A 26,558-nucleotide genomic window follows, 5' to 3' on the forward strand; every position below is an offset into this window, starting at 1 on the left:
TACACTATTAGTACATTAAAATTATGATGCCTTAAGTTTTTTTTTTCTTCAAAAAAAAAATTTAAATCTAGAAAAATAATTTGATTGAAGACAGATAAATAAAGTGATGGAGTCACCTGATTTTACAAACAAATATTCATTCTATGATGAATTAGGCCAGAAATAAAAAAAAAAAAAAAATGAGAGAAAACCATGATAAATACACTCATGAAGGGAGATGAATCTTGTATTGCATTTGCATGATTTGAACATATGGAATCTGGTTGAACAAGCGTTATACAATATACAAGAATCAACACATTGACCAAATTGCTCAAAAACATTTAATTAATTTACATGTGAAGATGAATCCTAAGATTAAGGATTTCTATCTAAGCTTATTGTAAAAGATATTATAGCTATATATTATAACTTCTTATAATTTAGAGGAACACACTCATGCTTTTATAAAAAGAGGTACCTCACCTAAGAATTTACGCGAGAAATATTTGTATGTTCTTACAGAATATTTAATGCGCGCTCCAGTAACATTTACACTCACTTATTCTGAATATTTTGTTTAACTCTAAACTATTTTAGACGAAAATAAGTGAGTGTAAATATTATTGGAGCGCGCAATAAATCTTCTTTAGAAACATGCAATGATTTCTAGATTTGGTGTGGACTAAGACTATGAACCTTTTTAGGACAAAGGCCTCTGAGTCTCAGGAAGTTGTGCAGCATACAAGTCATGAACCATTTTGACATAGTCATCGATCTTCTCGGCCTTCCAATTTTCGGTGCTTATCGGAGGAAGATACTTGACGGCAAGAGGTGTCGGTCGGACATGTAAACTGCCTTTCCTCCATGCCTGATGAGTACCGGTGAGGACCATCGGAACAATAGGAAGGCGCGTTTGTAGGGCCAAATGGACAAAACCCTGCAAAAGATTTCAAGGAAGAACAAGTACATAACCACAAATCATTGCAGCATCAAATAGTCCAAATCATTTTTTATCAAAATTCAAAACTCAGCAATAGATGATAACCTTCTCATGAATCAACTTCTAGATGGGAAAACAACATTTTAAGATTGACAAACTCTATAATATATTTAAGTCTCTTTCTTGAGAATAAATTATGTAAGACTATACCTTCTAGTGCATAAAAGGACAACATGGGTAATGATAATGATAATCATAATCTTCATCCAACTCACTGATAGCAACTACTACAATACCATAATCTATATCCCTATCTGAAGAAAAATTGATTTTTTAAGTTGACATACCAAGTGCTTGTTTGGGCGCCATTATTTTGATAAAAAAAATCTTTTTTCATTGAAAAAAGATCTTTTTTTATTTTTTAGCGTGTTTGGCAAATTTCGAGTAGTAAAAGTAAAAGCACTAGAAAAATCAGAAAAACATCTTTTTTTTAGAAGCTGTAATTTACATCTTTTTTCAAAAGATCTTTTTTCCTTAAAAAAAAGATGTTTTTCAGGTAATAAATAAACAAAAAAGTACTTTTATATTGTTATATCCAAACATAATTGATAGATAAAAAGATCTTTTTGCATGAGATATCCAAACATAAAATTACTTTTCCTTTTCCATAAGATCTTTTAAAAAAAGATAACTCGACAAAAAATCTTTTCTTAGAAGCTCACCCAAACAAGCCCCAAGTCAAGTTTAAGAATAACAAACCTCCAATTAGAATGAAAAGTAGCACCAATATTGGCTATTAGAATGAAAAGAAAGTGAGGTTAGAGTAGTTAGTTATTTAGTTAGTTATTTACTTTTTTGAAAGGAAGTAGTCGTCCATTCTTCGACCTGGTACCCTCCGGAAAGATTATCAGGGACAGATTGTTTCTTACAACTGCACGAGCTGCCTGAAAATCGCGACGATTCGAAATTGAAACCTTATATAAATGTGGGGAAAATGATGCAGGGTAAATAATACTTACCTCATTCATGGACTCAATAGCTGAGGTTGGATTGGATCGGTCTATTCGAAGATGATTGGCCAAAACATAAAGTTGCCCAAATAGAGGATACCATACTATCTGCATATATTTTCTGAAACCTTGAATGCAAATTTTTTAATAGAAAACTTAATTTAGATGACAATAGTTTCATTTTTCAAATGCTGCATAGTGTCTTAATGCACATCTAATATGACAAATTCTAAGTGATGCACTGCAAGATGCCACTTATCTTAGCTATTTTCGACCATACATTCATCGATCCGAAGGAACATTCTTGAACCTTAAGCATAAAAAACATACCTCTTTCTTGGCAATACCAACAGTGCCTGTAGGAGTCAACCACATTATAAGAAAAATGTCAATTGGAGATGCATGGTTACTGATATAAATCGCCCTTTCGTTATTGTACTCAGCACCTTCAATCTTTATAGGATTACCAAGAATCCACATCTGCAACCAAAATCTGAAATATCAGTCATATTTTCCACATCTATTACTAGTAATTCGACTAATCCGACAAGAAACTGTTGCTGCCTTTCCTAGCTTGGGGGGTTTTTGTTCATCCCTAGGACTCGAAACAAGACTACTATTCGGCCAACCCAATATTGGTGCAAAATTATGAACAAACATAACTATGCTACTTCAAAATATATACTATATGAATCAATCAACAAAATGAACAACATAGAAATCTTTAGCAGCTATGCACAACATTGAAACTTACCAGCATTCTACCAGTGACATGGCCATAAATATTGCCTTGCCGAATCCTCTCATAAGGCCATGGTATAAGCACAACCATGATCAATGCCCATATGAATGTTGTGACCATCATAGACACAAAACATGTCACAATCCTGATCCAGGAAATGATTGACGAAACCCACCCGTTGTCATTGATATATACATCCTTCTTAAGCCGGTGTTCCGGTCTTTCTTTAACCAAAATTTTTGGAGCTTCTTCCACTCTTAGACCAGAGCTTGTATCTAAGAAGCTCTCCAACCTTCTATTCCTCAAAAGGGCACCACCACCACTATTTTCCATAACAAAAAAAACAAAATCTCTGAAAATTTTGGTACTAATTGAATCCACCTGAACAGGGCAAAAACAGAACAATTCAGAAAATAGTTTCTCTTCAAAAATTTAATTTCAGTGTGCTGGTTGGAGAAACCAGACACTTCACATAGAACACACTTCATTGGCTACAATCTATTATTCTATTACCAAACATCCTTTGACTTGAAAGTTCCTGAATATTCATTCCACAAGTCTTCGGAAAAAACCATAAAATAATTTGATAAAAAAAAACGCTCAATGCGAAGACTCTGTTAATTAAAAGTAAACCAAAAGCTCTGTTCCTTTATCATGAAACTGAATGGATAGAAGTTAAAACCAAAAACATAAAATTTCCCATCAGTTCCTGAAAAATAATAAACTTCAAAAGACTCAAACTTTACCATGAACATGAAAAATGAACAAATGGGGTGTCTTTATTTTTCTCTATTATGTCACCAACACATTGTTTTTCAGATTTTTTTTGCCATTTTCTCAGTTGCCAAACAAAACCCATTCAATAAGAACATTGATAAGAGTAAGAGGCACCAAACAAAACCCATTCTCACCAAGTAAATAAATGACTTCACTTCCTTCTCTCTAATCTCAAAAGCTGCAGCAAAGAGAAAAGCTCAGAAGGGAAAACATGAAGCAAAGCCAGCACAAGCCATTCTCTTTCAATTCAAAGTGTTTGTTGTGAACAGAAAAAGTGTGTCAAGAAAATAAAACGTATAGTATAACGCTATCAAGGAAACTGAAATTTGTGTCTCATAACTGAGATGAGATGATGAATCACTATATATAGTGTATATAATTTATTTATAAATATATATTGTTGAAGGAATGGAACAAAACAAAGCAAACATACACAACTCATCAGTCATCACGAGCCTTAAAAGTTGAAACGCTTGGCTTCTGATTTTCGGTCACTTTTTTTTTTTTATTAATTAATTACCAATTCATTATATTTAATTTTTTTTATTGTATTATTTTGTGTGTAAGTTTGTTTAATGCAATGTGGGGTTTGTGTTGGATTGGGACTGGATCATTGGATTGTACTAGAAAATAAGATGAGATGAGATTTGTGTTATTGTTTTTGACTTGTTTTTGGACGACATCGATTGAAAATTGAACATCATCTGTCAATTCTTCTTTGTTTACTTTTGTGTTTCGCTTTCCAACTCATTTGACCATTTATTATTGGTTTAATTACTCTATTTTTCTTATAGTTTTACGAAATTTTTAATTAGGTCTACACTAATTTTTTTTTTTAACTCAATTTTTTTTTATTAGAGATAGGAGACTCGAACCCGCAATCTCTTAATTGAGTATGGAAAGATTATACTATTTGAGGTATAACTCATTGGTGCAAGGACTCAATTAAAAGAAAAAGAAGTATAAAAACTTAATTAAAAAATTTGTAAAATTATAGAGACCAAAAGAATAATTAAACTTTTATTATTTATTCACAAATTCAACCCTTAAGAAGTAGTAGTACTCTATTCGTGGAAAAATTTAATGAGAATATTTATTTCTAATTTTTTTTAGATTTTAATTTTGATATATTGACAATATAAATCATTTATATAGTTGTATAATTATATCTATTTTTTTATTATTCACACAGTTAATATAAAAAATAATTATTTTTTATAATGTAACATTACATAATTAAATATATGTGTAAAATTATTTTATACTAATAATGCATTAAATTAAATTCTTTTTATTAAAGGTTTTAGGCCGAACAAAATATACCTTCAACTAATTACTTTTTATTTAAAATTTGATCCTTTATATTAATATGTTTTTATTTACGAATCATTTGCTCTTTACAATTTCCAACTAATCTTACTTTAGTTTGATGGAGCAAATCATCTTCCATTATGAAATAGTGAGTGGTTTAGACCAAATTATTGCAATTGTTATAGTGTAATACATGATAGTATTATGTATACACAAAAAGTTAACTATTAATTAGTTATTATATATAGAAATATATACTTAATATTTTATATAAAAAAATAACTGCTATAAATAAGTCTAATTATTCATTTATTACAGATTTAATTACTTTATTATGATAGATTTGATTATGTTTTTTATGGTAAATTATTTAGTTAAAAAGTAAGAATTCAATTAATATATATCTGATTTGTTGACTAATGTAGATAAAACATTGTTGTATAATATATAAAGATGAATACCCTTTAAAATATTTTAGTGTTGATAATAATTTTATTGAAAATATTTTGTCTACTATCCTAAATAGGCGAGATTTAATGCTTTAAAATTTTTAAATTTTTCTTTGCCAATAAATCAAATGCCATAGCAAGTCATATAGTAGTATTAAATTCTCATTAATCAATTGGGTCAACTAGTCAACAACAATACTTTTTTATTTTAAGTATTCAAAATTGATATTATTGGTATACAGGTTACAAAAATCAAGTTTTAATTCCATTATTTTGAGATATATGTTATTTATGATATTCTTCTCTGACTATTACTATATGATTTACTACATTTATAGAATTAACTTTATTTTTACCCATTAGTTTATTAATAAATATAATTAGAGTCTTACAAATACGTGGCACATAACTTTACATTTTAAAAATATTTTACTAAAAAAAATATTTTTTTTATTTTTAATGCATTAAATATATTAAAAAATTTCAAAATATTATTATTATACTATTAAAATGTGTCTTTAAGACACAAAATAGCTAAATTTATATAATTAACAAAAATAATACAATTGAAACATGTTTAAAAGTTACTTAAGAAATAAAACATTTCAATAATTCTTGTGTTGATGACCACGATTATTGAATGTTCAAATAACTTTTTTTTTTGTTGTTGTCTAATGTTCAAATATCTTAATATGGATTATTGATGACATTCACTTAATTATAAAAAGAATTTAGAAGTAATTTTTTTGTAAAGATTAAAGATATAAAAGGAATTGAAGATCAAGTGTTAAAAACACCGACCTTATTACTCCTGTATAATATAATAGATCTCATGTATTCTTAGTTTTATTCTATGTCCACTTTTTATGATTGAGAATGGTTAAATAATTTAATTGATTTAATTAAATTTTTATTTAATAATTTTTAATTATTAACTTTATATAAAATTAGCTGTATTTAAATTTTTATTTATTTTAAATCTAATATTAAAAAGAAATATTGATCATAATCATTTGAGTAGTTGTCAGTGAAGTATTCAGACTTCATTTTAAGACTTAAGTCTATAAAAAAAATTTTAATATAAAAATTTATATATAATTATTTTTATATGAAATTAATATTTAAAAATGAGTAAATAATTGGATAAATTTAACTAAATAATTATGTAACAATTTTTAATTCTTAGCTTCACATAAAGATAATTCACCTTTTTTCATCTGCATCTCGAAATGAAATTTATTTGCGCATTCAATCAAGTGATTTGATTATTGGACAATTGGTTTATGGATTTGTTGACGGAGATGATTATGATGGCTAATAAATACGCTTATTACAAACAATCTATTAACTTTATAGATTCAAAATTCATCTAAAGATAATGTCATTAGAAAAGCAATATCGTCACATTTACACTATTTATAATAAATAGTTTTGATACTAATATTTTCTTAACTAAATACATGTCTTTTTTGTTTTATTAATTAAAAAAAAAGTTAAATACACAATTAATTAACACCAGCTGTAGTTTTATACGAGTACGAAAAATATTTGGTGCACGAGTAGCATTTTTCTTGTGAAATAAATAAAAAAGGCTCCTAAAAATTTGGGCCCAGCCCATTAACACTAGTAGATACCCAACATAGTTAACTAATACTGGCCCATTAGATAGTTCAAAAAAAAAATCACTAAATTATCAAAGCTGAATTCGCCGCCATTTGCAGCGGAAAAACTGTCACAAAATCACAACGTAACCTTCAACGTCACTTCAACCTTAAACCCTAAAACCCTCTCAATCCATTATCACCTTTTCTTCACTCTCTATCGTCAAGCTTCAACCTTCGTTAACAATGCGGAGACCCAAATCAAAAGATTTTCGGAAGCAACAGCGAATTTCCGAGGAGAGCGAGATTGAGCTTCTAAAATCATGGATCGAAAGCCAGAAACCAGAGTCGGGTTCCAACCCAATGTCCCTTCCTCCTCTTCCCAAAAACGCGCCAGTGGGGCGCGTAGACGACACCGCGTTTTCGCGGTACGCTGGTGTTGGTAGGTTCGAGCAGTTGCCGCTTTCGAAGAAGACGAAGGATGGGTTGAGAGCGGCGAAGTTCGTGTCTATGACGGAGATTCAGAGGGCTTCGCTGCCCCACGCTCTTTGTGGCCGAGATATTCTCGGCGCCGCCAAAACTGGTTCCGGAAAAACTCTTGCTTTCATCATCCCTGTGAGTTCTCTGCTTCAGCTTAATGCTGAGGTTTATGGAATTAATTTAAGATTTTAGGGTTCCCATTGATTTTTAATAAAAACAGTATTAATAACTTACGTTTAGCTACATTAGTTCTCTTTAAGCAAAGTCTTCTCTTTTTTTCTTTTTTATAATTAGAGCACATGTCTAATTACATAACAAACTTAACTGAATGCCAGCTGAGCTATAACTAACAAAACTAGCACTTCATCGCTATCATAGTAGGGCTGGTTCAGACAGAACTAAAAATGTAGCATGTTTTGTATGTGATGAAGTTCTTGGTTTTGTTTAGTTTTCGGTTTCCTTTATATTGTTAAAGGGCAATTTAATAGGAATTAATTATCTGTTTTCCTATTGATGCTTGAGTTTTGGTGATACCAGTGTAAAGAGTTATTTTTTCTTTATTTTTTTATTTGTTGGATTTTGGGGCTTTCTTTGATGGTTGAATTTGGTGTGAATGGATGGTAGGTGTTGGAAACGTTGTATAGAGAGAGATGGGGACCTGAGGATGGTGTCGGGAGTATTATAATATCTCCTACAAGGGAACTAGCTGGTCAGTTGTTTGATGTGTTGAAGTCTGTTGGCAAGTTCCATAATTTCAGTGCTGGTCTTCTCATTGGTGGTCGCAAGGATGTTGACATGGAGAAGGAACGAGTCAATGAGCTCAACATATTGATTTGCACTCCCGGTCGCCTATTGCAACACATGGATGAGACTCCCAATTTTGAATGTTCGCAGATGCAGGTCAATATATTCTTTTGTCTGCCCCCTTCTATGTGGAAACTTCCAACTTAATAATTAGTATAAGTTTTTGTATTATCTTTAGATCTGTTTCTTGTGTTTTAAATTAAATTGCAACAATTTGGTATGCCAAGATGCCTGCTCTAAGCTTCAGAAGATTCTGCTTTGTTTTGAGAAGCTACCTAAGTGATTGAGTAACAATGATCGAAAAAAGGTTTAATTTTTAGCATGTCTCTTTAAAGTCTTAGATACTGACTTTGACTTTATCTTCCAAAACATTGAAGCTTTTTGGGGACATACTTGATCTGTCATTAGCATCTATCGATATATGCTAATGCTTAGGTGGCTTGGATACAGGTTTTGGTACTAGATGAGGCTGATCGTATTCTCGACAGTGGGTTCAAGAAGGAACTAAATGCAATCATTTCACAACTACCAAAGCGTAGACAAACCTTGCTTTTCTCAGCAACCCAGACAAAGTCAATTCAAGATCTTGCAAGACTAAGTTTGAAGGACCCAGAGTATCTGAGTGTGCATGAGGAGTCTGTGACTGCCACTCCTACACTCTTGAAGCAAATTGTGATGGAGGTTGCACTTGACCAAAAGTTAAACATGCTGTGGAGTTTCATAAAGACTCACCTTCAGTCGAAAATACTTGTTTTTCTTTCAAGTTGTAAACAGGTATCACTACTTCTCTTGAGTCGAGCAATTCTTTCTCTTGGTGGGAATGTTATATTTTAGGATTTCATATTACTTTTTTGTTATGCCAACTTAAATGTTACTCGGTCTATCGTTGCTTAGCTAGTGCTTGGCATGTCATTATTGTGGTCACTGTAATAAGTAAGCTTTTAAAGGATTTTAGTTGCATGTGCTTTACATTCTTACACCTAACTAGCCGAAAATTATTTCAATTTGAGTGAATGAGTTGATTTTTCCTCAAAATTTCATCTATTTACATCCCTTTTTCATAGGTAAAATTCGTGTTTGAAGCATTTAAAAAACTACACCCTGGCATTCCGTTGAAGTGTCTTCATGGGAGGATGAAGCAGGAAAGAAGAATGGCAATCTATTCCGAGTTTTGTGAGAAGCGCTCTGTGCTCTTTTCGACTGACGTGGCAGCAAGAGGCCTTGATTTTAATAAAGCAGTTGACTGGGTTGTTCAGGTAATCTCTTGCAGGCCTTGGGGCGGCACTAAGGGGGTGTTGAACTTATGTGCGAAAAATGTTTGTCCTTACGGTGAGGGCCTCACTTTTATCTTTTATCTGCAGGTGGATTGTCCTGAAAATGTAGCATCATACATACACAGAGTTGGCCGTACCGCTCGTTATAAATCTGTTGGAAAGTCAGTTTTATTTCTGTTGCCTTCAGAAATGCAAATGTTTGAGAAGTTAAAAGCAGCAAAAGTTCCTGTTCACTTTAATAAGGTACTCCTCTTCGAATAAATAAAAAGTTAGAAATAATTGTATTTCCAATTTGTGTTTGAACATCATGCTTGCTTTAAAGGTGCCATTTTCTTAATGCACTGTATATGTATATGCACTGTATTATTTAATGACAATACTTTCCTTTTTAAACCAAGAAAAGTATAGGCTTATAATACTTCTTGTTTGTTGTTTGTTTTTTCAGCCAAAGAAAGAATTAGTACAACCAGTTTCGACTTTGTTGGCATCTTTACTGGTCAAGTATCCAGATCTGCAGCATCGGGCTCAAAGGGCCTTTGTCACATATTTGAGATCCATACATATACAGAAGGATAAAGAGATATTTGATGTTATGAAACTACCTATTGATGAATATTCAGCATCATTAGGCTTACCAATGACCCCCAAAATCCGTTTCCTGAACCAAAAAATTAAATCTAAAGGTGCATTGGCAAAAACAATTTTAGATGAACCACAACATCAAAAAGAGGAAAATGAATTGAAGATATCCCAAAAGAAGCTAGACTCAAGTGATTCTGAGGGTGAGGAAACAGAAAATGATCTTCTTTTGGCAGCCGATAACCCGAAAGAAGAAGGAAAGGCATCTGAAGATGCAGAAATCATGTATGTTATCTATTAATATGATTTTGGTAGTACTTAAAAAGGAGTTCATGATACTGTTGTTTCTAGGCAGTTCTATTTGTGTGAAGTCTTGGGGAGTTTCTTTCTCCATTGTTGTCCTTACTGAAACCACTGTAATTTTAATTGGTTTATTCTGGTGCAGGCCTGCAACTCGTATATTGAAGAAAAAGAAGCTCAAAATCAATGTACATCGGCCACTGGGGACTAGGGTTGTATTTGATGATGAAGGTCACACACTTCCTCCTCTAGCCAGGATTGCTGATACGCAAAGTGGCAAGGAATCATTGCTGCTTGACCCAGGTATGTCACCGCTTTAACCTAGAAGTGATAGGAACTATGTTTCACTTTTCATGTGTGTGTATGAATTATGAATTGCTTTTCTGGTTTGACATCTCACTTGAATCTAATATATTCTGCTATCTCAATTTGCATCCTTTGCAGAACAAAAAGCTGAATACTATAGAAAGATGCGCGAGGATTTGAAGAAGGCAGACAAGGAAGACAAGCTTCTGGAGCGACAACGGCGTAGAGAAAAAAGAATCAAACAGAAGATGAAGTGGAAGGAAGGAAACATGGATGAAGATGATGATGTTTCTGGGTCCGAATCAGATAAAGCCACGGCAAGACCGAATAAAAAGAGTAAAGTATATTTTGACAGTGACAGTGATGATGGTGAAAGAAATGAAGTCACAGGGAAGGGAGCCATTGGTGCTGGTTCTGTTAGTTTGGAGGAGCAAGAAGCTCTAGCTTTGAAATTATTGAATTCCATGCACTCATCATAGTCACAAGGATATGCATTAGTACACATTTTCTTTCATATCCGAAACGGGTGAAAAATAGAGCAGTTTTGTGGAACTTTGTGAATAGCATTTTTGTGAGCATAGGTTCTTGCGGCTTTTTGATTTTTAACAGCTAATTAATTCAACCAGTTCGTATTTATGAAAGTTTATTTTTACAAATCTATTGCATTGAATTTATATAAAAATTTTATAAGACAATGTAAATTGATTCATCTTTTTGGGCTTTAAATCCCAAATAAATTTATGATAGCTGTTTAAAAACCCGGACGAAGATGAATATGTATAAAACCTTAAAGCTCATGTTTCTTTTTTACTACTTTATATAGTGTTCAGTGTGCTTCCAAATAATTTTCTGGTAGGGTTTAAAATCCTGAACATAATATTTTCTGGGGTTTAGAACCATAAGTTTGCTAGATGATGAATTTTTTAAAGGGTAAAAGAATAAATATTCTTTATTACCTAGACTTGCATCTCAAATATCGTAGTGAACTATTACAAATGTTTCAGACTTCATTCCAAGAAGAGAAAAATTCATTTTCGACGATTAAACAAACAAATAAATGTTACTTTTCCTTTCACAATCATATAATATACATTGGACTAGTGATCAAAATTGCATACACGAGGATCATACATGTCTATGCCATAATGCTACCTCCTAAGTGTACAAAACTGGTATATTGATGATTAAGAGCGTAGATACTCAGCAAGACTCTCACCACTCAAAGACTCCATATCCTGCAGAATTTCCTGAGCAAGTGTCTTAACTGAAAGCTCCACATCCTCAAGAAGTTCACCAAGGAATGGGATTGTTTCAGCCAAGAATACCAAATATTCTTCTTTCAACTTATCCACAAGATATTTCACGGTTTTGAGTCCCAAAATTCTGGCTCTTAGTTTTTCGCTCCGCGTCTGCATCAAGACCTGCACAAGAACCAAAAAAAATATAAACAGATATTTAGCTTAATGTTATGTTTATCACTGAAATGAATGCGAAAAAGATGGTCAGAGAAATTTATCTTATTTTTCTAAAATAGGTATATATAGAAGAACAAGAACCATACCTCATGGTTCAAGGGTTTCCACAGAAGGTCGGATCCGGCAGTGACGGCCATTTGACCTATACAATTAACTAATAGTTCATCAACCTCCTTTACACTTGGTATATTCATGTTGTCGTCCAGAGAAGTTGGTGGATCTACAACAAGTTGCGAGACAATAGGTTTCAACAGCATCTGCATCAAGGATAGCACTTAAGTTGGTCAATACGCAAAAGAAAAATGTTCTGAAAATAAAGTGGCCAAATACTCAAATGGTATGATTCACTAACCTGAAAATTTGAGGAATCTAGGAACTTCAAGGTCCCATTATCATAAAGGAAACACTTGTGTAAGGAGGATAAGACCAATGCCCGGAGATGCCAGACCTTGATGGACACACTATCCCTGTCTTCTACATCCCCGTCATCCTGAATCTTCACCTTCTTTTTCTTCCGACTGAAATTAGACACCTTCCCATCTCCACCATTAGTGAGATGATGAACACAGCTACCAAGCAAGTGTTTGAAGTAAGGAACAAATAATGACCTACAACAAAGAATACATCAGTGTTCGCTTTAGGTGGTTGTCCTTCAATATTTCACAAAAGCATAAGTAACATCATAATAACTAATTATATTGCTGTATTTATTGGTGGTGAATATAAAATATAAATTAACAAAATCTCGTTGGAACTTATTTTTAATTTATGCTATCACCACACTAATTTGTCAGAATACCATATAAAAATAATTATTAAGTAATTCAACCGGGTACATAGAGAAGATGACTCACCGATGGTTCTCAGTGAGCTTATTTACCATGCCATAGAAAGATATGGCCCTATCAATGCTTCCTCCAGATGCAGTTTCATCCACCTCAAATTCGGCCCACTCAATACTTTTTATAAAGAGAGGCTTGAACATGCTCTCTGTAAGTTTTAAGGTCAAAGCTACCATTGCATTCATCACTCCTTTCTCTACCACATCAATGTTTTGAACTGAAGGGGGACCTTGACGGCGAAGATCAAGAGCAACCAAACAAAGGTCAAAAATCTTTACATGGAATGCCGCAATAGTTGATCTGTCCATCGTGCCAACCAAGGTTGCAAACATATCAAACACAATTGTTAAGCTTTTCTCCCCAGCCTCAACGGCAGCAGGGTATAACTTTAACAAAGGTGGCAGAACAAGTCGAGCCTGTAACAAAATTAAAATGCATATTAAGTAAATAAAATGCAGAAATATTCATTAGCTGCCATAGTATTATAATTCATATTATAACAAGCCTTACAGGAATTTTCACTGCAAGAAGCTTTCGTACTGCATTAGCTCTAGTCTCAATCTTTGCATCTATTCCCGATACGTATTCAGGATTAAGCACGAGAAGCTCCATGATATTTGTAAGATATGGATTTAGAAACCCGCCAAGCTTGTCAATAACTGCCTCCAGAGTGAAGAAAATAGCAAACAAATAGGATTCATGCGAGGCTGATGAAGCTTCATTGGTTTTGGGTTTATTATCCACATTAGACAATACTTGCTGTGATGACTTAAAAACACCATCCATAACTTTAGGAAGTTCTGGCAGTGCCTTTGGACCTAGAACATTGATCAAGGCAGCAGTTGTCCGAAGGCAACTAGAAGTGAAAGTCAAGTTGCAAGACATAATGCATCTCGTAACAGATCCAAGGCATACATTGAAGATGGAATTATCAGATGGGATGCTTTCAGCCAAAACTTCTAATGCTGAAACTGCTGCAACTTTCAGGGAGTTGTTTGATGAATCATCAAGTACACGGACAATTTCTGAACACATCTTATCCATTGATTCTTGAGAACTTCTATTCATATGAAGCCAAGAGAAACTTGGTGTTGACCTTGAACCTTTAGTGTCTTTAACCTTCACCAAGTCCTTTTTATTATTTCTTATGGTCTCACTTAACAGCCCGAGAGCCTGCAGGCAAGTACTACAGTATCAAACAACAGTTCTAGGTCTCTCCAGTTAATGAAAGACAGTCAAGGAACAACTAACAGAAAAAAATAAATAAAAATAAAGTAGCCATAGGACCAATGGTATATGAGTGACATATTTCAGAAAAAAATGTCCTTTTAGAAATGTCCTACTCATGAGAAAACTTGATGAACAATAATGCGAGTTTTCGGCACTAAATAATTAGCTGTAATATGTAAGATCATGATTGAACTTTCTTATCTTACACAAACACATGAAAAACAATACCTTTTTCCCCACACTTTTATCTGCATGGTGGAGCAAGTTAATTATGCTGTTAAAATAAGATGAAGGCATCATGGCCATGGTTATATTTCTCAGAACAGCACGCATACTTTCCTTCAACTCTTTCCTCATAACAACAGGTAAATTCAGTTGCTTTTTACTTGCATCTACAAGTTGCACAAGGAAAACAACATGCTCCAAAAGCTCACTCAATGCCCTCTGCAATATAAAAGAAAGTATCATGACTGTCGTAAAGCGAATTTTTTTTTTTCAGCAAGAAATGGCAGCAACCACAGACTAAAGTATTAGGCAATCTGCCAAATATACGTGTACAACACCAGTTATATTATACACAACAAAGTAAAAAGGATCTGAAAACGAAAGCAACAAAAAAACACATACATGCTCTCTTAAGTTCACAATGGTAAATTTCACTTTAGCTTTGACATAAGCCCGAGATATCCCAAAACTTTTAGATTTATATTAAGCAAACAATTTCATCCATTTAATGTAGCAATGAAGTAGCACAAAAAATGAGATCATCAATCCCGCCCTTACATATATGTTGAAATACAAACCGTTACAGATTGTTGGGCTGTTGGCCATTGGTTTTGCAAAAAATTGATGTTCTTTGGAAGAATTACGATATAAGGTGATGTTGAGAACTTGCCTAACCTTTTTGAATAACGTGAGATATTAAAAAAGGCATGCAAAAATCAATGCATCTCTTATCCAATCTGTGAACTTATACCTGAATGACAACTGTATTTTCTCCAGATTCAAGTGCGAACACAAATTCAGGATCTTGCAATTTTTGCAAAGTAAATTGCATTGCAAGAAACGACTCCAGAAACCATTCCTGATCAATATTACTATGTCCTTCCTGCTGCTCAAGCAGCAAAACCAGAGAAGGAAGCCAAGTCTTACTTGTGAATTGTTCACAGATTTGCACTGCAAATTTATATTCCCACTCCCTCGTATAAGATGTTAAAGCATCTGGAGTCTCACTGTCAAGGAAACATGCTTCTTTCCTTGAAACCAATGAATGGAAAAGCAGGGTAAGCAATGAGGCCAAGCTTTTACCCTCACCTAGGGTTCTGCAAAATGGGAAACCATCATTGGATGTGGATCACAAACCAAAGGCGAAAAAAGTTTAAAGGCAATAACAAGTATAACAAAAATACCTTAACAGATATAAAACAATAGATAACCTTCTATGCTCAACAATTTCAGGCAAGATATCCAGGAAAATCTGAAGAAAAATCACATCAGAATGTTGATCTGCAAAGAGTGACTTGCAATGCAATAATATAGTAGGTATGAAAGACAAAAACATCATACAAAACCAACCTTCAGCAATTTCTCCACATCATCTGTCTTAGACAACCAACAAGGTACAATTGCAGATATAAGATCCTCAAACACATGCTTCGAGTGACTGTCAATCTACAGGTATATAAACACAAATGATCACATCCCTAATAAAGTTTTTTTTTTTTAAAAATAAATAAGTAACTAGAAGTCACCAATAATAATCATGAAGAATTCAAACACTTGTAACTCAATGTATAGAAGTTGCAGTGTGTTAACATAAAACTAAGCATGCAGGACAGTTCCTCAAAACTTTCAAAATCAACTCAAAAAGTGTGACCTCAAAAAACAATGATTAAAAACAAGTAGGGAAACAACATTTGACGCTGACAAGAAACTGATTTAATAAACTATCCTACTCATAGGATGCCCAATAAAAAGAAACCTTATCCTTACAAACCTGTGTCACAGCTGATTCTCCAATGACTGCAATAATATCAAGTATATATCCCAAAACTTCTTCTGGGAAGATTCGGGTAATAGCAGAAAGCACAGAAAATACATGGTTGCGGGTGACTACATCGTTGGATGTGCGGGCACACTCTATCAACAGCTTAATGCTAATTTCTTTTGTAATTTGTTTCTGTCGAAGATAGTGAAACTGAACATTAGTAATCAGCCAAAATAGCAAAGAGGTAGACAATAAAACTGGTATTAAGTAAATCAAAACTATCATGATTAGGACATACATTTGGCAGAGCCATGCTTTTGAGAGACATGATTATATCGTCCAGGATTATCAACAGTGTGTGTTGAATATGACATATGATGGTATTTGCTTCTGAGGGACTTGATGAAAATAACTTGCGAAGGAGCTTAAATAAGGGACCTAAAAACAAATGCCTGAACAAATAAAAACTGAATTTAGCACAATAAAATGCTTGGTCTTATCTTTTAACATGATAAAAGATGTTGTTATCTTCTTCCGGGCAGTTATACGATTAATTAGTTAGAGCAATCATTCACCTGTTTGTTATTTCCTTCTTCAACAGCAAAACATCAAGAAGAGAACTAAGGATGTAGACTGGATTTTCTCTTCTACAGATGTCATTAGTGAGAACCTCCTCCTCATGTATTTTCAATTTCTGCTTCTTTGTGGTCTTTTCATGTGATGAACTAATTATCCAACTTTCCTGCTTAAGTATGAGATCAAGTATGTGGCCAATTGTGTCGAAACTAATCTGCAATTCCATGAGAACCACCAATGATTTTCGATTTCATTTCTTCCTTTTCTTCTATGGAATAAAAACTTGACCCACAGCATGATAAAATAAACAGAGCAGAATCTATACAACCACACACCAAGTACAATTATTGAAAGAACAAATATATAACATTTACTCAACAGCAAGGAACTTACATCTATGCGCATCAAGGCCTCTTTGGTTGCATTTTGTATGTCCCCATTAGCATTATGACACAAAAGCACAAGCTCACAAAATAAATGCTCCTGATGGACCAAAAAAGGTATTTTCAGGCTATAAAGTAAGTATTAGATAGGTGACAAGGCTCCACAAAATAATCTTTCTAGTACACCATGTTAAGAGAATAAACAGATCTAGTTATCATGAATGACAAAAACTGTTAAGAATCATGTATATTGTTATTAGGACCTTCACTTCATTCTTCAACCCTGTGTAGAATTGATTGTTAAGTTTGTCCAAAACAGTGATACAAGGCTTTACATAGGCAGGATCATCTGATGACACAGCATCCAACTGAAAAAGGAAATGGCCCATTGCAGTAAGTCAGTTAATTTAAATAGAATGATGATATGGCATAAGAGAAGCATAACCTAGTAGCTGACCTGCAAAGCCTTCAGTAAGAGATCCTGGTGATCATTCCCACCAGAAGGTGATGACATAACAAAGCTCTAAAAAAAAAAAAACGAAAGAAGGTTCACACCAAACATGAGACCGAAGGTTCTATCAACTAAATCAAGCACAGCATAATAGGCATACCTCCAGCAGAAGGCAGATTAGTTGAATTTCAGTATTTGAGACTTTCGGGCAACACTTCCCGAGCTCATTAGAATATTGCCTCCGCCTCATAATAAGAGAGGACAATAATGACATCACTCCTTCAAATTGCACAATTAGATTCCCAATTCCTTTGAGCAAGGATAAAATCATTAGCTGCCAGGGGTAACAATGTCCAAAAGTAAGTTAATATCTCCATCATAGCTTTGGATATATATATTAAAAATAGAGTAAATATGAAACTGACCATTCAAAAACGAATTTTTATCACCATTTTGCATCTGAAGTATTAGGAAAGCAAAATAGAAGAAATCTAGGGTGAAGATAACAAACCTTTCCATAATTAGAGAATTTCATAGAAGAACCCAAAATCACACCAAGAATATTTTCTTTTGTGGACTGATCAAACCTGAAAAGATGTTTGTGGAAACAAAGTAGAATACGAAGGGTTCAATAAGGACAATTGAAACTAATATTCTTAAATTTTCAATAAAGATAATGAACCCCACTCCAGACATAGTGAAAAAACTATCAAAAATGAGGAACAGAAAATCAGATTAATAAGGAGAAAGCTACAAGATGCACGTGAACAAATATATTATGCAGTTCTGTGGAGATGAAAACAGTGCCATTGAATTGAGAAATGAAGATACCTGTTTCCTATATTCTGAGGTACTAAGATGTTTTGAAAAGTTGAACTCAGCATGGATGCAAACAATGAAGGAAGGAATTTCTTGTCAGATAATATAAGTGCTTTTTGCTGATCCATCAACGATAAAAGTTCACCTAGAAAATGGATCGACGTTGCATTGCTTCCTGTTACCAGTTTAGAAAATCTTCATATCAAGGTAATATTAATTAGGAAGTAATGGCCAAGTCCAATTATTCTGATAGTTAAGTACCATTTTTCTTGCCAGAACGTGCAATACGACCCCACAATGCATATAGCCCATCAATACAGTTCATGGCAGCAACCCTTATAGCCTGAAAAGAAATTCAAAAGATACAAAAAAATGTTTGACCCAATGGCATTTCCTTGAAGTCAAGAAAACAGAACATACACAATGAAAAGCAGTATCCGCTCCGTGAGCAATATCATTTGTTAATATTCAAAAAATTGCTATATGAAAATTAAGTATGAAAATATATACACCAGGTCAAGGGGGGTAAGCAAAAGAACATGCCTGATTGTCACCAGCCAATGGAACAAGAATAGACGGAAATTCAGCTAAGAGTTCAACTTGCCATCTATCTTGCGATAGATTACAAAGAAATGTGTAACACTGAAGACTTTCAACCTGCACTGCAGCAGGAACACCTGCAGAATGCAAGACCCAACAGAAAGTCAAGGTCAAGCAAATTTAAACTTGAGCTTATAGGAATTGGAAGCATGTGAATGGTAAAGAGATGTTAATATAGTCATTAGAAAATAATAATAGGAAAAGAAAAAGGTTTGGAAGTCAGTTACAAGTGAATTTATTTGATATACAAGATGTGAAAAGGAATCAAATATTGACATATGGAGCAAATAAAAGAATAGGGATTCAAGTGAAAAGTACCTTCCTCGGTGAAAAACTTCGATAGGAGGCATGCAGGTGATATACTACACTGTGCTGCTAAGTAATGGAGGTGTTCATGGAAAGCATGCTTGTATTGCAAGGCAGCGAAAAAGACAAACAGGTCCTTTATCCTACAGACCCACTTATTGTTATCATCCTGCAATTGGTAGAATGTTAATCCAACCAACAGTGATAACCGACAAATTATACGAAGCCAAGCAGATTTTTGTAACAAAATCGTTACAGGATTACAATACTCAAATACTGAAGGAATTACTCACCAATGGCAGATCTGAAGGCATTGCAGATATTAGTGCTTTTAGCAGCCTCCAAAACAAGCAAACTATAATTTTGCCATTTAGAGGTTTCAGATGGGTAACCAAAAAGTGATCAAAGAATGCACTGCAATCCCAGTCTAACACTTCAGAATTGAACTGTACAATGAAACCGAAGATAAAAGAGAAAGTGGAATAAGTTTCTCCTCAATAAAACATTAACAAACATAAAAGCACTCATATACTATCAAATCCTTGTACCTCTTCCAAACGAACATCACCAGCAGTCACTAAGGATTCCCATTCAGCCTTTAGCACAGGAAATACAATATCGAAAAGTGTAGAAAAGTCATCACCTTTGAGCAAAAAGAAGCCCACAATCAGTATTGCTTAATCTGCTTTAACAAATCCCGACAAAGAACTATAATATAAAAAAGGGAATTGCAAATAGTGTGTGGGGATGATATTCTCCAAATTAAAAGTTATCAAGTATTGGGTCATGCTTCAGTCGTGAAACAAGTAATATATAGAAGAACTGTATCACAGAAAAAAAGAAATTAACAAAAGAGAGAGACAAACCTTTTAGTTTTGTCAAAAAAGACTGCAATAGCACAAAAAAGAAGAGTGTTTTTGACAGTTCCAAATCACTGCAGCTGTCAACAAACCAAGCAATATGATCTTCAGGGTGGGACATGAAATTATCAGCCAAATTGTTGATCGTCTTCAAGTTAATTGAAGATAAACGCCCAGTTATTGATGCCTGCAATTGTATTTTATCCTTAAAGAATCAGAAAGGTGATGGATCTTCATTTGGCAAAAAATATTAGCTAGTTACTGGGATTAATATTTCAGAAATACTATGAAACCGAAAGATAAGTAATCCCCAACCCATTCCACGTATTCTATTCAAATTTGAATACATTCAAGTGGTAGGGATAGGCTTATTAGCTATGTCCACTTTACTTCGCAATTTTTGCTTTTCCCAATGGTGGTAAAACCTTATGATGCATTCAGTATAGTAAACCTTGGATAAACCTCTGTAGTTTGACAGCCTTGCCTTGTTAAACAACAGACTGAAGTTTCTTCATATTATAAGTGGGCAATAAATTTAAACAGATATTTACCGCTTCTATAGAAGAGGAAGTGATATTCTGATAAAGTGGCCAATTTACTTTGTTGAGTGATCCCAGAGCCTTTAAATTCAAGCTTTGTGTCTGCAAGTGGAAGAAAGGTGGTTATGTAATGCTAATCAGAAAAGAGAATTTAAATGCTGAGGTAAAAAGACACCATGTCAGAACAAAGTCGATAAACAAAAAAGATAAATACTAAATCCAAAGTCAGGGAAGAGGTGCAAAGCAACCTGTGGTAGTACAAGGAGTAATGGGAAGATCATGCCAGCAAGTTTCTTCAAGTAATCAGTATGATCATGAAAGTATGATATAGCATTATTTAGACAAGAGACAGCAACTTCATTTGTTAGACGAACATTATCAATTGAACCTACAGAAAATAGAGAACAAGGCAACAGACGTCACAATTTATTCCTGTTACACAATTATTTATTTACCTGCCATGTATTCTCCCTGAACAAGTTCTCAATGAAAAAGGCCCCAAGCAAAGAGCATTTATTTAAATAAATCCAAAACACAAACATACGGAGGAAGCTAAATTTATCCCTATCCAAAGGTGAAATAGAATATACTTAACATGAAACAACTACCCGGGTACAAATTTTCCAGAATTAGTATACATGCCTTAAACTCAATAAATGTTTGGCTGAGTTGAATCTGCTCCCCTTAATAAATTATCTCTCTTCAATTTCAATTTTGATTAAGTCATTGTTTTTGTATGATAATTAAGTATACAATCCAAGAAGGGTTTAACTATGAATATGTATAGATTAAAAGTTTTATCTAAAGCAAAAATTGGTTGCATTATTTTGAGAAAAAAGCAATTACCAATCGCCAAAGCATGTAGACTTAGATTTTCTCATTTAAAGCTCTAAACGACTCCGCCATTTAACAGACATCACTGACAAGAATAAATTCAGAAACAGATTATTTTGCCAAACATCTGATTGGATGAAAATATGTATGTTCGTCATCTATCAATTGTGTTCTAAATGTGTATATATAGAACCAATTACTGTCTCATATATAATCACAACGAACAAGTTTATAGCAGTTAGTATATCAGATAAAGTAAATCTAAATACTATATTTTACTAAGTTGTGTCAAATATGCCATACATTACCTGACAGCAGCTGGCTACTACATCTCCTCAGCACATTCTGCAGTGCATCAAATAGCTTAGAAGAACCTATTACATTTTCCAAGCCATCAACTGATAAAGCTGCTAGAACAACTGTCAGATCTTTATCATCAAACTGTCTCAATATGGCATCTTCAATGTCTACAAGACTCTGTTCAACAGGACAGAAATTGGGAGTGGAAAACGGATATAAGCCTTCAAGATTTAAAGTACAGTATCAAAATCATTTACTTTAGCGAATCATTCATAAAAGAAGGGATTTCTACCATGACAGACACACAGAATGATGTGCACTGTTAAATTAGATCAATTAAGCCCCACCAATTACATACAACACAACATCAATGTCCATATAAATTAAATCTCACTAATGGATGAAAGAAACACTTCAAAGCAAACCCCAATGACATCAGAAAGTTCTAAAGAGTTTACACAATAACGAAACAAAAACATAACAAGCAACAATATTCAAATTGTTTCAACCAAAAGGAGAGACTGATCAAGGATACTCTTCAACAGATTGATGAAACAGAAACATATAATAAATAAAAAATGAGAAAGATGCAGACTTGAGATTGGAGGAGTTTAACAGAGGGAATACCTCAGAAACAACGACCTTGGTTTTCAGAATTCCAGATGAATTTAAATCAAGCAGGGTGGACCGCCGGACATCAGCCTATACAACACAATAAGAAAAGTGAACCTTTACATACTGAGAAATTTGAAGACTATCAAATCAGATTCATGCAACTAAGACCGAGGGAAACTAGAATTCAGGAAATACCTTTGGATGATGCAAGGCGAACCAAATTTTTGAATCTGAGATATCAACTGGTGAACTCAAATTCCCATCCAGCATCTTACACAAAATCTTATATGCCGAGTGGTCTTTCTTAGAACGTCCTTTGTTATCCTATTGAACAAGTTCAAAGTTCAAACCATTTGAAACTTCCTCACAAAGGCATAGATAGATACATGCATACTAAGATAAACAGGAACTTGCCTGAAGGAAATGATTAACTGCTTTGCGCAGTTCAGAAGGATACTTCGTATTAAGAACAGTCAGAATCTTTTTTGCCCAACCAGCTGATTGACATCCAACAAACCAAGGTTTGAGAAGAAAAATCAGTTAGGCATCAAATAATAGTTGCATATTCTATTGAGAACAAGAAGTTTGACTGAGAAGCAGCAAAAATCTATTGAGGGGCACAACCTAACAACAATAATCAACTATACACATTTAAATGTACATAACAGGAGAGTTCAATACTTCAATGTCCAATCTGATTTGACAAGCCTTAGGGAATATAGATCCGATAAATGTGTGAAGAACAATAATATCAATGTGAACAAAATTTTAAGATTCTAAATAATATATACCTGACATAGAAGATGTTGAGTCACTGACTTTCTGTGACAATCTCAGACAAGTGGATAGGATCTTGGTAACCACTTGATTAATAAAACCATTTATGGGAACCTTTTCTATCAATGATAGCAATGCCAGCTGACAGTGTTCATCAGAAGAACTGCAAATGTGTTACAATCAGTACAAAATCACAAAGGAGCAAAAACTATGAGTTATAGGATACTCTTCATAAAGGAAATCACAAAATTTTCACCTGGAGTCTATCAGGGAGCCCAAAAGCACAAAAAGAAACTTTTCAATATTGAATTCCCTAGACAATTCGAATAAGATCCCTGCCAAGTCCCTATATATAAAAAGAATTATAAATCATAAATATTACAAATCAACAGCCAAAGCACAGAAATTACGGATAAGCGGAGTAGCTTTTGGAAAACTACCTTATTTCTTTCAATATATCCAAGGCCTTCACAGGGAAAATTTCAACATGTTGTGACTAAAAAAAATCCAATAGAACATATCAGAATAGAATGCATACTAAGAAATCATAATGACAAAATTCTTCTATGTTTCAAACCAAATTCAAAAATACATACAGAAGAGCAAAAAGAAAATTGCATCAATAAACCAATTCATGTAACTTAACACTTAAAAAAAATAAAAAAATAAAAAATGGAAGAGAAGATACAAAAGAGGATAAGTGATCCTCAAAAAGATACAAAAGGTATAAGTAACTGGTAAGACATAATAAACATATATGGTATTCAAAGGGATTGGAATGCAACTTATGCACAGAGGAACATGCGTGGTACCTGAACAAGATTGATTAAGGCAATAAGAGATAATCGAAACCAATGAAGATCAGTCAACTCTTTTGCCTCCTCATGAGCAACCTCAGCAATTGAACGTATCAAACTATTAGTAAGTTTGGGAGCTAACACAGCTTTATTTCCAAGCAAACCAACGATCATCAGAGAACCAGCCTGCATATAAGCACAATTTGCATGAAACAATGTATAATAAGGCAACAAGGAAAATAACTTGTACTACAAGACAACATTAGTTTACCATCACTCATGTTCTATCCGAATGGGAGAGAAATACTATCACTAAATAATATATTTCATTACTGGACATTGTAGGGCAACTTCAAGTTCGTTTCAGACAGTCAAACATTTTTAAGGGCAATACATTGCATATAAACCAAAAGGTAATCACAAAAATATTACCATGTGCTCATCCCAATAAGTTTTCATGTGCTAAAACAAATTTCAAGGAATCTAACCTTGTGATCTGAAACTCCCTTAACACCAGGATTAAGACCGGAAACTACAAAAGGAAGTATTCTCTTGACAATATCATCATTAACCGTCACAAGACTACCCAGAACTTCAATGCAAACAGCAGTACATAAGCCTACTACATGTCTTGAAGGTTGAAACTTCTTTGATGGAGCTGCCTGCAATTGAAACTCTTATCTAACTATTCAATTCCATTAGACAACAATCAAATACAAAAACAAAAATGAATTGAGCACTCACATAGTTGCATAGAACTTCCAATACACCTTTATCACGGATGCACTGCTGCACCAAGACCGTTCTAGGTGGCGGTGCACCAGAGACTCTCACCCCCTCAAGAAACCCCCATTTAGTATTCCTTTACCAAAAAATTAAAGACAAACATCAGAAACCATTCCAATAAGCAATTTACATCATAACCAAACAAAATAACAAACAATCATATCACACTAACCTTGTATCAAGTATCTGTACTATTCGAACAAATGCATGCGTGTCATGATAAGGCAAAGCACATAGAACCAACTCCTCAACATTGTACACATGAACCCTGTAAAACACTCGATAAGCGACATAATAAAATAGACAACCCATCACATCCCCCACACCAATGCAATCAAACTAGAGAGTTCACCAAGCTCATGGAGCTAAGGTAAACCAGAATGATAAAGCTCCACTCGTAAAATTGTCAAGTTGATTTTACAAACTTGTAAACAGTCTACGAGTTAGAAAAAGAGTTTGATAAAAGCAAGTCACTTACTTGTGTCTACGAACCAAATACTCGAGCGTTTTAAGAGCAGAGGGAATGAGAAAATATCCAGAGAGAAGCTTTAAGTACGAAGCAATGGTAACATTAAGCTGATTGTTCTGTTCTACGCTCATCAACTCCCTATCCAACTCTTTACTCCGGTAGCTAAACAAATCGTTCTTATAGTGCCCAAACTTTTCATCATTGCCTGTAAGTACCTCTAAACCTGAAACAATGACAATCACAGATGCCCAAAATTCCAATTTTCAAATTCAATGCAAACAAAAAATAAATAAATAAACTTTATTCGAAATTGCATTTCGGGTGAGTTTAAATTTTTGGGGAACCTTGAAGGGCGATGTTGAAGATGGTGTCGATGTCGATGTCAGCGGCTTCTTTGGGGTCGAACAGGATGGAAGGGCGGGTGAATGGCCGCTTGAGAGGGTCGATGTCGGGTCGGGCGAAGGACTTGATAGCTTCGAGCTGAGATGCTATGGAAGTAGCCATTTTTTTTTTTGCAGTAACTAACTTTTTGGGGTTCACAGAAGATGTAGGGTTCTTATTACTTCGATTTTCGAATGTGTGCGCCTCTCTCCAGGAGAAGGTAAAAACAGAGAAGGGAGAGGAAATGCAATGCACACTTAGCCGCACACGCAGAGGGGTTTAGGGTTTTTGATTTTGAGTGTAGCAGCTACTTGATGGAGCTGAAGCAAGTTTTGGACATTAGGTTTGTTACCGCCAAATTGTTATGTAAAACGTCGTCGTTTTCACATGCAATTTGTTGTATATATATATATATATATATAAGAATTTGGATCCTCTAAATTTTAAATTTGTAATTTAAAGAATAAAGTATGATTTTTTATCCTTAAATGGTTTCTCTCTCATATTTATTTTTTGGTCTCGCTTATAAAATAAAAGGTGAAAGATCACACTTTACTCTCTAAAATGAAATTTAAACTTTAGAGAATCCAAATTCTATATAAAATGTTTTCTATAATTAGTTAATTACTAATAATATATTGCACATTTGCACATAAGTAAAAATGTTTGACGTTTTATATTCATTATTTGATCATTTATTTAATTAATAATTTTTAATAAATGATAAATAAATTATAAATAATTTATACTAATATATATATGGAATTAGAATTCTTTTTTCTTTTAAAGCTTATATAATATAAATAAAGGTAGTTTGTTCGGTAGTTATAAAATTGTGAAAGATGAAAAAGTATATTAGAATTAATTTTGATTTTATAATATATTGGGAATTATTTTAGTTTATTGGTTGTTTTATTAACATAAAAATTAATAACTATTTTAATAAGCAAACTTCTTAATTAATAACCAACTAAAT

At 33.6% G+C, this 26,558-nt stretch overlaps 3 protein-coding genes across 4 annotated transcripts; 1 reads left to right on the forward strand and 2 right to left on the reverse strand.

Moving 5' to 3' along the window:
• Positions 1-213: 213 nt before the first annotated feature.
• On the reverse strand, positions 214-3,933 carry LOC112767028 (1-acyl-sn-glycerol-3-phosphate acyltransferase). Of its 2 annotated transcripts, XM_025812910.3 has the most exons (6): positions 3,586-3,933; positions 2,687-3,055; positions 2,263-2,412; positions 1,942-2,040; positions 1,774-1,866; positions 214-919 (listed from the first exon to the last, which is right to left on the reverse strand). In XM_025812910.3, the coding sequence occupies exons 2-6, from the start codon at positions 3,005-3,007 to the stop codon at positions 683-685; spliced, it is 900 nt and encodes a 299-aa protein (XP_025668695.1). In that variant the 5' UTR covers positions 3,008-3,055; positions 3,586-3,933; the 3' UTR covers positions 214-682. The 2 variants fall into 2 exon arrangements, with proteins under 2 accessions (XP_025668695.1, XP_072078277.1); XM_072222176.1 differs by lacking the exon at positions 1,942-2,040.
• A 2,979-nt stretch (positions 3,934-6,912) lies between these two features.
• Positions 6,913-11,211, forward strand: LOC112764437 (DEAD-box ATP-dependent RNA helicase 32). Its single transcript, XM_025810022.3, has 8 exons — positions 6,913-7,427; positions 7,917-8,192; positions 8,547-8,870; positions 9,161-9,352; positions 9,458-9,613; positions 9,816-10,234; positions 10,395-10,552; positions 10,694-11,211. The coding sequence occupies exons 1-8, from the start codon at positions 7,059-7,061 to the stop codon at positions 11,032-11,034; spliced, it is 2,235 nt and encodes a 744-aa protein (XP_025665807.1). The 5' UTR covers positions 6,913-7,058; the 3' UTR covers positions 11,035-11,211.
• Positions 11,212-11,474: 263 nt separating this feature from the next.
• Positions 11,475-25,969, reverse strand: LOC112764436 (uncharacterized protein At3g06530). The gene is made up of 39 exons (XM_025810021.3): positions 25,546-25,969; positions 25,211-25,424; positions 24,905-25,000; positions 24,691-24,808; positions 24,435-24,608; positions 23,962-24,132; positions 23,590-23,645; positions 23,406-23,495; positions 23,164-23,312; positions 22,787-22,869; positions 22,568-22,696; positions 22,385-22,459; positions 21,766-21,934; positions 20,872-21,011; positions 20,636-20,725; positions 20,091-20,271; positions 19,773-19,867; positions 19,518-19,670; positions 19,237-19,393; positions 18,862-18,995; positions 18,580-18,661; positions 18,331-18,493; positions 18,011-18,086; positions 17,660-17,833; positions 17,506-17,571; positions 17,312-17,416; positions 17,059-17,148; positions 16,665-16,879; positions 16,388-16,541; positions 16,099-16,281; positions 15,678-15,773; positions 15,512-15,579; positions 15,079-15,424; positions 14,331-14,546; positions 13,383-14,045; positions 12,885-13,288; positions 12,383-12,638; positions 12,117-12,287; positions 11,475-11,976 (listed from the first exon to the last, which is right to left on the reverse strand). The coding sequence occupies exons 1-39, from the start codon at positions 25,703-25,705 to the stop codon at positions 11,740-11,742; spliced, it is 6,399 nt and encodes a 2,132-aa protein (XP_025665806.1). The 5' UTR covers positions 25,706-25,969; the 3' UTR covers positions 11,475-11,739.
• Between the last annotated feature and the right edge of the window lie 589 nt (positions 25,970-26,558).

The sequence above is a fragment of the Arachis hypogaea genome, chromosome 17 (genome assembly GCF_003086295.3).
Source record: "Arachis hypogaea cultivar Tifrunner chromosome 17, arahy.Tifrunner.gnm2.J5K5, whole genome shotgun sequence".
NCBI lineage: Eukaryota > Viridiplantae > Streptophyta > Magnoliopsida > Fabales > Fabaceae > Arachis > Arachis hypogaea.

Excerpts from the sequence above, each read along its gene's own strand:
- LOC112764437 (XM_025810022.3), top strand. The coding sequence starts at position 7,059 with ATGCGGAGACCCAAATCAAAAGATTTTCGGAAGCAACAGCGAATTTCC. Across the intron at positions 8,871-9,160 it reads TTCTTTCAAGTTGTAAACAG|GTAAAATTCGTGTTTGAAGC; the intron begins GTATCACTACTT and ends CCTTTTTCATAG. Across the intron at positions 9,353-9,457 it reads CAGTTGACTGGGTTGTTCAG|GTGGATTGTCCTGAAAATGT; the intron begins GTAATCTCTTGC and ends TTTTATCTGCAG.
- LOC112767028 (XM_025812910.3), bottom strand. The coding sequence starts at position 3,007 with ATGGAAAATAGTGGTGGTGGTGCCCTTTTGAGGAATAGAAGGTTGGAG. Across the intron at positions 1,867-1,941 it reads CTATTGAGTCCATGAATGAG|GCAGCTCGTGCAGTTGTAAG; the intron begins GTAAGTATTATT and ends CGCGATTTTCAG. Across the intron at positions 920-1,773 it reads GACTACTTCCTTTCAAAAAA|GGTTTTGTCCATTTGGCCCT; the intron begins GTAAATAACTAA and ends AATCTTTTGCAG.
- LOC112764436 (XM_025810021.3), bottom strand. The coding sequence starts at position 25,705 with ATGGCTACTTCCATAGCATCTCAGCTCGAAGCTATCAAGTCCTTCGCC. Across the intron at positions 20,726-20,871 it reads TACTCCTTGTACTACCACAG|ACACAAAGCTTGAATTTAAA; the intron begins GTTGCTTTGCAC and ends TTCCACTTGCAG. Across the intron at positions 14,547-15,078 it reads AAAATACAGTTGTCATTCAG|AGGGCATTGAGTGAGCTTTT; the intron begins GTATAAGTTCAC and ends TTTATATTGCAG.